The 14,852-nt window shown below is 43.1% G+C and overlaps 1 protein-coding gene and 1 pseudogene across 2 annotated transcripts in view; both read right to left on the reverse strand.

The window, feature by feature from the left end:
• Nucleotides 1-1,929: 1,929 nt before the first annotated feature.
• Nucleotides 1,930-14,852, reverse strand: part of LOC138820636 (UDP-glucuronosyltransferase 2B15-like) — a 28,400-nt pseudogene continuing 15,477 nt past the window's right edge.
• The window catches only part of LOC138820790 (granulocyte-macrophage colony-stimulating factor receptor subunit alpha-like), an 8,830-nt gene continuing 5,960 nt past the window's right edge, over nucleotides 11,983-14,852 (reverse strand). For both annotated transcript variants that reach the window (XM_070012655.1, XM_070012654.1), the window contains one exon: nucleotides 11,983-13,839. In XM_070012655.1, coding sequence (XP_069868756.1) covers nucleotides 13,770-13,839 — 70 coding nt within the window. In that variant the 3' untranslated portion in view covers nucleotides 11,983-13,769. The remainder of the gene's footprint in view (nucleotides 13,840-14,852) is intronic.

Consider the following 14,852-nt stretch of genomic DNA (forward strand, 5'->3'; position numbering starts at 1 on the left):
TAATTTCTACTAATTACATTTTTCTTTTATTCTATTCGCTCCTTACACCTGCATGTGGAAAGCTTTCAGTAGGCTCAATGTTCCATCTTCAAACATCGGAAATGTATTTTGGTATTGTTTATACTAAATCATTCTGTCACTTTAATCTCCTTTCCCTGAGACAGTCCAACAATTACATCATTTTATATATATATACATATATATATACTTATGCATATTGATTATATAAACCTACACATATATATAGTGATAAAACAGTGATATATATATGCAAAGGCAGAGAGTAGCATATGTAGTTATAGATATATTCACAATATATATGGTATTATGTATACAGATATAATACTATATATATAATAACACTGGATAGATAGATATAGATATAGATATAGATATACTCTCTGTGTGCTCTGCATGTGAGAGGAAACTTGTGACCTTTGTCCTTCAGGACCCGATTGACTGTGTTTAACGCACTAATCTCCAATTTCTTCCCAGTTTTTTTGGCAAATGATATGACATTCTTATTTCTGTAAAATATTCTAATATATACATGTATTGATCTCTATTCACTTTCTTTTATAGGTATATATGTATATATATTTATATATGGATACATCTCTCTATTTTTCTCACTCATTGAAAAGTCAAAGGTCATCTAAACTGACTTCATAACTTGGCTTTTAATAAATAATGCTGCATTAAACATCTGAGTGTGCAATTGCATTATTTCAGAGATGTGACCAACAGTGATATTAAGTTCTTCACTAGCTCCATATCTAGTTTTTGAGAATCTTCCATGTTGCTTTCCATAGGAGCTGCACTGGTTTGAATTGCTCCCACATCATGTTTTCTTTTCCCCTATAACCTGGTTAGCATCTGTTGTGCTCTTTTGTAGAATTTTATTTTTGAGTTACCAATTCTTTGTTATATGAGGGCTTTGATTGTGATATTTCCATCTACACATTGTGCACTTGGAACATATTTTCCTTTTCCACTCTATTCTCACTCCCCTCCACTGTCTCTCCTTTCTCAAGTAGCATTTTGTTCATTTAATCATGACACTGTCATCGATGTGTGTGTTCAATGTTCTTTTATCCTCTGTGCTCCACAGTAGCCTGTCCTTTCTCTCCTTTCTTTTGCTGATCCACTCTTAAAAGGTCCTGTATTCACCTTCATCTTGTCTGCTAAATACTATCATTATCATCCTCATTTATGTGTCCACTCCACACATGAGTAAGACCATATTGTATTTAGCATTTTGATTTTGATTCACAGCAGTCAACCTGATGATTTCCAGTTTTATTTATTTATTTATTTATTTATTTATTCATTCATTCATTCATTTATTTTGTCAGTCTTGGGGCCTGAACTCTAGGTCTGGGTGCTGTCTCTCAGCTCTTCAGCTCAAGCTTAGTGCTCTACCACTTGAGCCACATGCCACTTCCGGCTTTTTTTTTCTGTTTATGTGGTGTTCATGCATGCAAGGTAAGCATTCTACCACTGAGCCAGCTTCCCAGACCCTCCAGTTTTATTTATTTTCCTGAAAATGATATAGTTTAATTTTTCCTCATGGTAGAGTAATATTCCTTTGTATATCTAATATTAATAGGCAATCTTATTATATATAATAATTTGAGGAAGAAATTAAAAGTAGACTAGAACTTGCTTTGAATAGTGTATATAGAGCTTCATTATTAGTGCAGAAAAAAGTACCTGCAAAGTTTTCTTCTGTTAAAAACTTAATATAATATGGAACACAGATGTATTATTTTTGTATTTTATACATGTGTTTGTATCCTATGTTTAAAATATAGACTGATTATACATTTAAGTGTTAATAAATGGTAGCTGTCATTACCTAGTTTCATAATTAGTTTTATTGATAACTTCTCCTATTGCAGAGCAGTAGGAATAAAAATGACAGTCTCATGTTTGCTACGTCAGTGCAGGAACATTGAGCATATACAGTTTTTCCTTTACTCAAATCAAGCCATTACCATACTGTCTCCATTTCCCAAAAAACAGAGATTACACATGTTCAACACAATGCCCATCAGATCCCTTATTTTATTTATTTATTTATTTATTTATTTATTTATTTATTTATTTAAGTCAATAATGGGCCTTGAACTCAGAGACTCATGGTTTGGATTTGTTTTGCTCAAGTTTAGTACTCATATTAAACAGAGTTCGATATTTGGTTTTTGGTGGTTAATAGAGTTAATACTCTCCTAGACTTTCCTTCCTAGGCTGGCTTTGAACTGTGATCCTCGGATCTCAGTCTCTTGGGCTGCGGGGATTACAGGTATGAGACCATGACATTGAGACCAGGGTCTCAATGATATTTAATTTTCTTATAGTCATTACATTCATAAAATGTACCCATATGTCAAAAGCAATAATCATGTCTCACTGACAATGTATAATGCACACCTAACTTTTCTACCAACACCAGGCCTTTTAAGTAAATTTTCACTTCCTTTGTAGTTGGCTATCTTCACATAGATTGTAGTTCCCTTTAATTCTCCCTGCTTCACTTCCTCTCACTCACTCTTTATGTTTAGAAACTCTTGGTTAGCTTTGTGTTAGCAGAAGTTTACTTCAGTTATTGTCAACTCTCTCCCATATGTCAGTAGTCTGAATAAAATGTTACCTCTTTTAACCTATCTTTCTCTTTTTCTTTGGACAGACACGCAAAGAGTTCATTTAATTTTGTCTTACTAACATATTCCTTTTCTGAAAATGCCCATAAAACTTTGGATTGTATGCTTCTCTCAAACTAACAGACTCAAATTTCCATACATCCCAGTTGATTCAGTTATACTATCTACATAAATCAGTGACATGGAACTTTTTGAGGAACTCTGACATTAGAATTGTACATTGCTTCATTTTTAATCAAGAGTAAGGTCCATTTGAAAATACAAAAGACATAGGTTTAGGTACAATGTGGAAGAGAATCCCTCCTAGCTTGATTGTGCTAAAAATCACTAGAATGTTCTTCCTTAGCAGGCTTTTAGTCCATTCCCTGAGGTGTTGAAAGCTCTACTCCCTCTTTTTCTTCTTGTCCATCTTAAAACCTTTTGGTAAACAAGCAAGCAACATTTTAAGACAAGGAAGGTAACAGTGGCCACACAGGCCAGTAGGAATCCGATGACATCCAGAGAATGGTACTGGTACCAGGTGAGGTTGTGGGAAAGTGGCCTCAGATGCTTGGCTCCTTTGTGGAGCATGACAAATTCAATCCAGAAGACAGCTCGATCCAGTGGCTTCATAGGCTGATCATGGTGAATGGTTGACAACCACATAGCATTCCTTTTGTAGCTAAAGGTAAATCAAATTGATGTAAGTATATCAAATGAACTAGAAAATATAGATATTGAAATTTTCCGCAAATGATTCTAAAAAATTTTGAGAGAAAAGAGAATGTTTCCTTCTGCTGTATTTTTAGACATGTTAGTGTAAAAGGCCAGAGCTTCTTAATGACCCTGGATTTAAACATTTAGAAAAATATTGTTAACACAAGAATTTCTGAAGACAAAAGTAGAATCATTGAAAAAATCAACAGCAATATAAATGCCTAATTATTAATGCATCTGTTGTTCAAAATTTAGAATTGTGTCATAATTTAGAGATAGATAGGTAATTTAATCAAGAAATTTTTCCCCTGAAGGCTCTCATTTATTGGTGCTTAATTATTATTTAACTACAAAAGTTCCCTGCCTCCTTTGTTTTGTTCTGGTCTTAGGGCTTCACAGTCTCCTTGAGCTTTCTTTGCTCAGGAGAAGAACTCTACCACTTGAGCCACAGACCCAGTTCTGGCTCTTTGAATGTTAAGTTGATATTAGATTCTGAGGGACTTTTCTGCCTGGCTTGATGTCAAACCACAATTTTCAGATCTCAGCCTCTGCAATCACAGCTAGAATCACAGGCATCAGCCGTTGGCTGTCATCTAGCCTTCCTTTTATTTCTTGACCCTTTCACTTACTTGTTCAACTATGACTCTATGACTTGCCTTTTCCTTTTATGAACCTATTTTGAAATGTTTCAGTTATTTGTTTGCTGTTATACCACGAAAAGATAGGAAATGGAAAAATAGAAATAATTGAGTTCTTGAATTATGAGAAGTAATGTACTCATATTTAGAATGATTTTAATTATTCAGCTTTTCAGATAGACAATTAAAAACATTTGCTAACATTGCTGTTATTTTTCTTGTTAGTATAATGATGTTAGATGTAATAAGAGGGTGCTCTGGTTTCTTTGAGACATTATAGGTACATAGGATTTGTGTTGAAATGATTCTTTCCAGTATGTAAGGTGAAAATGGGCATGCATAGAGAATGATTATTAAGGGTAATTTCCAAGGTGTTATAGAAGGAGAGTATTGCAATGGCAAGTAAAGTGACTTGTATCACTATTATTTAAAAAAGAACTCACTGATATGGGTGAGTTTCAGCCAGGACTAGTGGTGATCCTTTTTGTAATACAGCAGGCAAAAATTAAAAGGAAATGCATCAAAAAATGAATGAAATATGTGTTACATCCTAAGACTTAGCATGTATCATCTAGTTAAGTAATCTTCTGTATCTCTCAGTATCAACATTGTATCTGTTCAAAATTTAATGAGAACAATAATTGAGAGATGTATTTTATAGCAAATAAAAATATAAAAATACACTGCTTCTCAAGAGAAAAGAAAATAAAATATGGCTCACAAAGTATATGTTATGTTGCCCGATAGCTGTAGGAAAATGGAAGTCAGAGCTAGGTGCTGATGGCTCCTGCCTGCAAACTTGTCTACCCCAGGAGGCTAGGTCCTGACAGTCACAGCTCAAAACTGGAAAAAGTCTCTAGAATTTACCTCAAATAACCAACAAAGAATAAAGTCAGAGTCATAGCTTAAGTCATAGAATGCCCTTAAGAAAGCTAAAAATCTGAATATTAAGCTCTGAGTTCAAACCCAGTATCCCCAACAAAGATCAAATAACACAGCTTTTACAATGTGTCTGCTATACTATCATATCCACTACAATTAAAATACACTGCATTATTTTTACAGTTATGGTGAAAGGGTAGAATTATATACAGAGTATTACTGAGTATAAGAGGAAAATTATGATAGTATACATGAAATTAATCTATTTATTGAAATAATTTGAATAACAAGTCATTCTTGCTCCAGATATTTTAGATATCATGCAGTTACATTTCACTTGTACTTCTGAAGGTAATTTCTTTCTTATTTTATTTTTGTTCTGAATAAGATAATCATAGTCCCTTGGTATCTAAGAATATGCATACATTTCAAAAAAATGTTCTCTTTTCCTACCAAGATGAATCAGGTAATTTTAAAAGCTGTAGTTAGTTAACAGTGATAGAATCTAAGCATTATTAACATATATATTTGAGGAAGCATTTATACTAGGAATGTGAAATTTGATTATTGTCTTGCTGTTTAATAATACAAACCATTTAGAATGTTTTGAAGAAACAACAAAAACTAGAAACTGAAATGACAGATATTTTCATGTGGTTCACAAGAGTAAAATTTCAATCACCTAAACATCATACTGTATTTTTCAAACACAATGAATTTTTATTTTATAAATAGTTACTAGTGAGATCTTAGGTGGAAAGAAATTTATAACTGAATGGGTTAGTTAGTGTTATTTGTGGAAACGTTCATATGCCTCTGATTCATTGCTTTCCTAAGCTTCCTTGTAATCATCTATTGTCATTCTTAGTGATTCCTTTCAGTCCCCTTTGCCTTTTTAGAACTTTGTACTATTCTCAAGGTTATGATAATTCCTTTGCACTGAAATCACTGGGGGAACAAAACAATTTATGGTTGGAAATGAAAGTGGATTTGTGGAATCTCAGCATTCCAAATGCTGAAGGATAATGATCATGAGTTTGAGGTGCTCCTGGCCTGTATAGCATAAAAAGGTTGCAACACAGACACTGACACAAACACAGACACACAGACACTGACACACAGACACACAGACACACAGACACACACACACACAAGATCATACTTACACAGGGTTGTTAAGGACTTCTTCCAGTGCTCTGAGCAAGTCTTTCCTTGTTATTGCTTTTATATCCAGTTGAACAGCTGCTCCTTTGGCCACCATGTGAGCAATGTTATCATGTTGTTCCCCAAACAAAGGAATGCCCACCATGGGAATCCCATGATGGATCACCTCATAGATGCCGTTAGTTCCACCATGAGTGATAAAAGCTTTTGTTTTGGGATGGCCTAGGATTAGGGGCATTTCAATACAATTGTTTATTAAAAGTCTTAGACATGAAGTGAGAAATGTATAACGTGATCATGTGAGTGATACAGTTTTTTCCCAAATAACAATTATTGAACCAATGAAGTTACATTTACATTGACTTCATGTCTCACCCATTAGGACCACCTAATCCACTTGAGAGGTAAGTGAAAAATCTTATGATAGTTTCCTTAGGTTTTGTGTGACTTGAGATGTGAAAAGCAATATACCACTTCCTGTTGAACAGATAGGATACACATAATGGATCATAGAGAGCAAATTCTGAAGCAAGAATATGGTCATGTCCCATTATAACAATGGGATGTACAGATATTATGTTGAGAAACGAACTTTACAATTTAGGCCGGGACTGGGTGGGGGTGAGAGAGAGGGAGTACAGTTGTGAAGGTGGCAGGTGGGATGGAAGGGATGGTAGGGGAAAAACAAGGGATGATGTAACAATTCTTGATAGGAAATCTACTCATTACTTTGGTCATGTAACTGTAACTGCTCTGGACAGTGTTTTTACAATAAAAAAATGTAAAAAAAGAAAATGGTCCTGTTAGATCATGCTTTTATAAACCTAAAAATAGTGCATTAATCTAATGAAGGAGCGAAGCTTGAAATAGAGTGTATCATGACTTCATATTAAGCAACATGAATTTTTTCCCACATAACATGCAAACTCAGTCATAATAAGACAACTGTGTATGTTTCAGTGGCATTGCAAAAACTTGCCCTACTTTAGGAGGATGGATAAAATAATGATTGAACTAGGGGAGAGAGAGGAAACCTCAGGGGATTACAGAAAGTTCTTTGTCCTTGGTAAATATATTTGAAAAAAAGAGTAAACTGATAAAAAAAAGTGTATGATGGAATATGATAAAATTTCATCTGTTAAGGCTTATTTTCCTTTGAATGGGTATAAATCTAAAAGTTGGCTTTTGTTCATGAATTTTTACTAATAAATTTCTATCAGTTAACAACTGTTGTGTTTTTATCAGTTACTTCTACAATTGCTCATGCTTTTAGGATGTGTTTTTCAGAGTCTTACGGAGGAGGTCATTCTGGGGAAGCCACGTGTACAGCCGAGTATTTGGTCCTAAGGTGTCTGGTTGTTTGCCACTACATCTCCAAAGAATCTGCCAAATAAAGACACTATCTTTTTAAATGTTAAAATGTGATGTTTTATAATTTAGAGATCACACAATTAAATGCCTTTCATAGAATGGATAAAGAGAACAGGTAGGGTTAATTAATGAGGACTATTACAAGGCTTAGAGTAAAAGGTTATCAACATTTCCTATACCCATTTTCATATTCAGTATTATGTAATATCATTATAATTATTCACAAAACAGAGAAATTATATGATGAATGACAAATGAACTTTTTAAAACAATTTTTATGTAGTTATAATCATAGATCTGGTACACAATAGCACTTAAAATGATTAAGATTTACATCTTTACACATAAATATTTACTAAATTAGCTTGTTTCTTCCAATTTTATCTATTAACATTTATAAAGTGATACTATGGTAGTACTCTCTTATTCTATGAGATTTCATTTTAGTTTAACATATTTCATTTGCTTCTTAACTGTCTATTTATAACAATTTTTTCTTTTTTTTTTTTTTAGCGTTGGTGGTGCTTGAACTCAGCTCTTCAGCTCAAGGCTAGTGCTCTACCAGTTGAGCTACAATGCCACTTCTGGTTTTCTGGTGTTTCATTGGAGATAAGAGTTCCATGTACTTTCCTGCCCTGGCTGCCTTTGAACCACTATCCTCAGATCTCAGCCTCCTGAGTATCTAGGATTACAGGTGTGAGCCACCGGCGCCCAACTATAACAAATATTTTATGTCTACCCTTCTCCCCGGGGAGAAGCTCTGTGAAAAGTTATTGTCCTGTTTGACCAGAAACAGCATCAAACTATTCAGTAATCTTTCCTCAGAATACTGAGTATTGTATTAAGTGATATTATGTTACATAATGTTCAGCATTATGGATTGAGTACATGATACTAACATAAATATTCATACTATGAAGGCCTCATGAAACTCTAGCTTTTAAACTGGCCATTTAACTTCCCCTAGATGCTGGTTGTCAACCTGGTCACATTGATCTGGACAGACAGACAAATGGTCCTTAGAAGCAATCATGTGGTGGCTGACTAGGCCTTTGCATGGCACACCTGCATCACAACTCACCCTGTTGTACTGTATGTTAAGGCTGCACCTACTGCCTCATGACCAGCACATGAACAAATGTTATTTTTGTTCAACCTTTGCTAATGACAGATTCCTCAGATTTTATTATAAATCAATTAATGTGTTGTGTGTGTGTGTTTTTGTGTGTGAAAGGCAATCTGTAAGAGTCTATCTTGATACCTCAGCATATTAGCAGTTATAAATAATCATTAAAATAAGCAATTATAGAACTAATTATGCATTTTTTCTCTTTATCCATTAAAGGAATATTTGAATTCCAAAGTCGAAAATTCTATCATATTCACAGAAATTATTTTCCCAGCAATTCTCAAACTAGTTTCCTACAGTGTACCAAAGTGTTCCTTTCTTCAGTTCCAAGATGAGTATTCTTTATGACTGTGGCTGAATTTCTTACCTCTACTTGATTCACATTAGGAGCTTAAAATATTTATTTATTGCACAGAAACACTGGCAAATATCATCTGAAATTCTGGGACTACGTAATTGAATTCAACGTACTGATGGATAATATTTTATTAAATGCAGAAAAAATTTAGAGCATAATCACAAGTACTTCACCACTTTACTAGATTTTATGTCTATAAAATAGATGATTATAAACAATAAATGAATGTGGAACCCCTAGAAGTTATAGTTATTGAGTCTGTGCTAAAACATTGGATCTGTCAAGAATAAGGAAAACTTTTAGAAAATCCTGAAAACTGGTCATCAGTGACTCACCCCTGGAGCCCCAGCTACCTAAGATTCTGAGATCAGAAAGCATGAAGTCTGAAGCTGTAGTGGTCAGAAATATCAAGACTACCCCTCCAATGAAGTATGAACATGCTGGAGGCGTGGCTAAGCGAGGGCAAATGGCGTGGAGGGGCGCGGCATAGTGCAGGCGAATGGAGTGAAGGGGAGACTGAGGTGCGTGGTTTAACGCAGGCGAATGGAGTGGAGGCTTGGGGGGTGTGGTTTGGAGTGGGGAAGCCTCATTTGCATAATGCTGGGGAACGCGGCCTATCAGGGTAGCAATGCCCTTGGGGGCGTGACCTGGCAGCTGAGTGAGGCTGCTGTGTGCATGGCCTGGTCTGTGAAGCAGTTAGGGGCGTGGCCTGGCCTCTGTGCTCTGCCCGTGTGGGCGTGGCCTGGCCTCTGTGCTCTACCCGTGTGGGCGTGGCCTGGCCTCTGTGCTCTGCCCTTGTGGGCGTGGCCTGGCCTCTGGGTGCAGCGCTTGTGGGCGTGTCCTGGACTCTAGGGGTTGTGGGCGTGGCCTGGCCTGTGTGTGGGGCTGTGCGTGGCGTGCGTGGGGGGCGTGGCCCCGCTCACCGTTTGCACGTGCCCGTCCCCGCGCAGGTAGCGCACGGGCGCCGCGGCCCCGTGCAGGTCCCAGGCTCCACGCGCAGGTTTCGGATCACGGGTCCTGGGGGATGTGGCCGGAAGTCAGGGGGCGGGGCCTGCGGGACCGGAAGCCACAGCCAAGGGGATGACTCTGCACAGCACCCACTTCCGGGAAGCGGGGGACTCAGCACAGCACTCACTTCCGGGTGAAACACTCAGCACAGCAGTCACTTCTGGGGGACACAGCAGTCACTTCCTTGTGGAAGACAGCCCAGCACCCACTTCTGGTCAAAACACTCAGCACAGCACCCACTTCCATTTGGAAGACTAAGCACAGCACTCACTTCCGGGGGACACAGCACTCACTTCCTTTTGGAAGACTCAGCACAGCACTCACCTCGGTTGGAGGACTCAGCACAGCATCCACTTCCAGTTGAAACAGCCCAGCACCCACTTCTGGGCGGGCCTCGGCCCAGCACCCACTTCTGGGAGGACTCGGCCCAGCACTCACTTCCAGTTGGAAGACTTGGCGCAGCACCCACTTCCAGGTGAAACAACACTGCAGCCACTTCCGGTTGGAAGACTCGGTCCAGCACCCACTTCCGGTCAGAACAGCCCAGCACCCACTTCCGGTTGGAGGACTCGGCCCAGCACTCACCTGCGTCACCCGGGGTCAGGGTCTGCGGCGCGCTCTGGGCCCCGAGCAGAGGTGGGAGCAGCAGCAGCAGCAGCGGGAGGCCCGGGGCAGCCATGGTGTGTCTGCGCATGCGCAGGACCTCCAGTTTCCCCCCCCCACACTGCACAGGCGCCCCGTGGCCCGGCCCCGCCTTTATGTGCAGCTGCGGCCCAGCCCCGGATCCCTGTGGTGGCCGCACAGGAAAGGATGCCCCACCTGGGGCGGAGCCAGAGCTCTGGCACTTCAGGTGCCAGAGCCTGCAGAGCGGGAGAGGGGGGCATGGGAGAGAGAAGGGGGGCCCCGCCCCGCCCCTCTGCCAATCACAGTGCTGCTCCTGACACAGTCCCGCCCCCTCCACCAATCACAGCTCATCCCCTGAGACAATCCCGCCCCTCTGTCAATCACAGCACAGCCCCTGACACGGCCCAGAACCACCCCACCAATCACAGGGCCACCCTTGACACAGCCACACCCCCTCTGTCAATCACAGCCTTGGTCCTGAGACAATCCCGCCCCCTCTGTCAATCACAGCGCTGACCCTGAGACAATCCCGCCCCTCTGTCAATCACAGCGCAGCCCCTGACACAGCCTCGTCCCGCCACTGCCCCCTGCACCAATCACTGCGCAGCCACTGACAAAAACCCGCCACCCCCTGTCAATCACAACACAGCCTCTGACACAGCCTTGCCCTTGACACAGCCACGCCCCTCTGCCAATCACAGCGCTGCCCCTGACACAGCCACGCCCCTCTGCCAATCACAGACCCACTCTAGGCACAGCCACGCCCCACTGCCAATCACAGCCTTGCTCCTGACACAGCCACATCCCTCTGTCAATCACAGCATTGCCCCTGACACAGCCACGCCCCTCTGCCAATCACAGCGCCACTCTAGGCAAAGCCATGCCTCTCTGTCAATCACAGTGCAGCCCTGACACAGTCACGCCCCTCTGCCAATCACAGCGCAGCCCCTGACACAGCCACGCCCCTCCACCAATCACAGCGCAGCCCCTGTTCTCAGGCCACCCCCCCCCCAATGTTGTAGGGGTGGGTTCCAGAACATTCTGGAGGGTTTCCAGAAATGTTCTGGAAGGTTCCAGAAGATTCTACAGTCGATTCCAGGACCGTGCAGGATTGTCACAGGACGGGAGAGGCCAGTCAAGTAGTACAGTGTAGTACAGAACTCTCCAGAATATTCTAGAATACTCCAGGATATGCCCGAATACTGTCGTGTACTACAGAACATTCCAGAACACTCCAGAACACTCCAGAATTCTCCAGAATACTGTAGTGTACTACAAAACACACTACAGAATACAATAGAGTACTACAGAACATTCCAGAACAGGATGCTACGGAATATTCCAGCAAACGCCAGTATGCGACCCTAGCTCACGTGGATCACACGGTAGGATGACGTCACCCACGGATCCCAGGGTAGGATGATGACGTCACACACAGGCCACGGGGTGTGATGATGTCACGCATGCTATGTTTATTACGCGTCGTGATGCGCGTGATACATCACCTGACATGACATTAATTTAATTGGATCTTTGATTCCACTTTATTTCCTTGGATTCGGTTTTATTTCCCCATTATGTCTGTCAGTCTGTCCCTCTGTCTGTCTGTCCCTCTGTCTGTCTGTCTGTCTGTCTCTGTGTCTGTGTCGTCTCCCTGTCTGTCTGTCTGTGTCTGTCTGTCTGCGTCTGTGTCTGTCTGTCTGTGTCTGTCTGCCTGTCTCTGTCTCTGTGTCCGTCTGTCTGTCTGTGTCTGTCTGTCTGTCTGTCTGTCTGTGTCTGTCTGTGTCTGTCTGTCTGTCTGTCTCTCTGACTCTTGTCCGTCTGTCTTTCTGTAACTGTCTGTCTGTGTCTGTCTGTCTGTCTCTCTGACTCTGTTGTCCGTCTGTCTGTGTCTGTCTGTCTGTGTCTGTCTGTCTCTCTGACTCTGCCGTCCGTCTGTCTGTGTCTGTCTGTCTCTGCTGTCTGTCTCTCTGTGTCTGTCTGTCTCTGTCTGTCTGTCTCTGTCTGTCTATGTCTGTCTGTCTGTCTGTCTGTGTCTGTCTGCCTGTCTCTGTCTGTCTCTGTGTCCATCTGTCCGTGTCTGTCTGCCTCTGTCTGTCTCTGTGTCTGTCTGTGTCTGTCTGGTGTCTGTCTGTCTCTCTCTGTCTCTGTCTGTCTGTCTGTCTCTGTATCCATCCGTCTGTCTGTCCCCTCCCCTCCCCTCCCCCCAGGCCCTGGGCCTCTCAGGCCACAGCTGAGCAGGAAGTGGCGCTGGGCGGGGTTGGCCGGGGTCAGGGCTGCGGCCTCAGCTTCCCCCCCGGGCGCCATGGCAACACTTCCTGCTGAGGGGGGGGAGCGAGAACGAGACAGAGCGAGTGAGCAGGGCCCAGCACCCCCCCCAGCCCCAGACAGAGACCAAGGCCCCAGCACCTGCCTGGTGCTGGGTGCTGGGTGCTCAGTGCTGGGTGCTTGGTGCTCAGTGCCCCATGCACACTGCTGGGTGCTGGGTGCTGAATATCAGGGTGCTGGGTGCTGGAGATTCAGTGTTCACTGCTGGGTGCTGGGTGTTCACTGCTGGGTGCTCAGTGCTCAGTGTTCACTGCTCAGTCCTGGGTGCTCAGTATCAGGGTGCTCAGTGCTCAGTGCTCAGTGTTCACTGCTGGGTTGTGGGTGCTGGGTGCTCAGTATCCAGGTGCTGGATGCTTGAGGCTCAATGCTATGGGCTGGGTGCTGGATGCTCAATCCTCAGTATCAGAGTGCTGGGTGCTCAGTACTCACTTCTGGGTGCTCATTGTTCACTGTTGGATGCTCAGTGCTCAGTGCTCAATATCAGAGTGCTGGGTGCTCAGCGTTCACTGCTGGGTGCTCAGTATCCAGGTTCTGGGTGCTCAGCGTTCACTGCTGGGTGCTGGGTGCTCAGTATCCAGGTGCTGGGTGCTCAGTGTTCATTGCTGGGTGCTGGTTACTTAGTGCTCAGTGCTCACTGCTGGGTGTTCAGTGCTCAGTGCTCACTGCTGGGTGCTGGGTGCTCAGTGCTCAGTATCAGGGTGCTTGGTGCTCAGTGTTCATGGCTACGTGCTGGCTGCTCAGTATCCAGGTGCTGGATGCTTGAGGCTCAATGCTACGGGCTGGGTGCTGGGTGCTCAGTGCTCACTGCTGGATGTTCAGTATCCAGGTGCTGGGTGCTCGGTGCTCACTGCTGGGTACTGGGTGCTCAGTGCTGGGTGCTCAGTATCAGGGTGCTGAGTGCTGGGTGCTCAGTTCTGGCCTGGGCGATGGCTCCTCTTGCTCGGCCTGGCCGGGTGCCAACACCACAGCCCAGATGACCTGGGGGGGGGGGGAGAATGGGGTCAGAGGGCGTGAACCCTGGAGCAGGGGGATGCTGTCTGTCTGTCTGTCCATCCGTCTCCGCTCGGTCTGTCTGTCTGTCCACCTGGCTGTCCATCTGCTTCTCCTGTCCGTCCATCCATCCATCCCTGGTCTGTCTGTCTGTCTGTCCCTCTGTCTGTCCATGTGTTCATGTGTCATCTGTTTGTCTGTCTGCCTCTCAGTCTCGTCTGTCGGTCGGTCTGTGTGTCTGTCTCTCAGTCTGTCATTATGTCTGTCTGTCTGTCTGTCCGGCTCCTCTCGGTCTGTCTGTCCAACTGGCTGTCCATCTGCTTCTCCTGTCATTCTGTCTGTCTGTCTGTCTGTCCATCTGTCCTGTCTTGGTCATCTGTCCATCCCTGGTCTGTCTGTCTGTCTGTCTGTCTGTCCCTCGGCCTCTGCATCTGTCTGTCTGTCTACAGGTCTGTCAGTGTCTGGGCCCTGGGCCGTCCATGTGTCCGTTTGTCTGTGTGTCCACAAGTCATCTGTCTGTCTGTGTCTGTCTGTGTCTGTCTGTCTGTCTGTCTGTGTCTGTTTGTCTGTCTGTCTGTGTCTGTCTGTGTCTGTATCTGTCTGTGTCTGTCTCTCTGTCTCTGTCTGTCTGTGTCTGTCTATGTCTATCTGTCTGTGTCTGTCTGTATCTGCGTCTGTCTGTGTCTGTCTGTCTGTCTCTGTCTGTCTGTATGTGTCTGTCTGTCTGTCTCTGTCTGTCTGTGTCTGTCTGTCTGTGTCTGTCTGTGTCTGTCTGTGTCTGTGTCTGTCTGTGTCTGTCTGTGTCTGTCTGTCTGTCTGTCTCACCCTATACATGTGTCCCTCTGTCTGTCTGTCTTGATGTCTGTCTGTCTGTCTGTCTGTCTGAGTCTATCCATGAGCCTGTCTGTCTGTCCGAGTCTCTGTCCGTGTGTCTGTCTGTCTGTCTGTGAGTTTGTCTGTCTGTCTCAGTTTACCCGTGTGTCTGTCCGTGTCTGTCTGTA

The sequence above is a fragment of the Dipodomys merriami genome, unplaced genomic scaffold (assembly GCF_024711535.1).
Source record: "Dipodomys merriami isolate MVZ:Mamm:240054 unplaced genomic scaffold, mDipMer1.0.p SCAF_9, whole genome shotgun sequence".
Lineage (NCBI taxonomy): Eukaryota > Metazoa > Chordata > Mammalia > Rodentia > Heteromyidae > Dipodomys > Dipodomys merriami.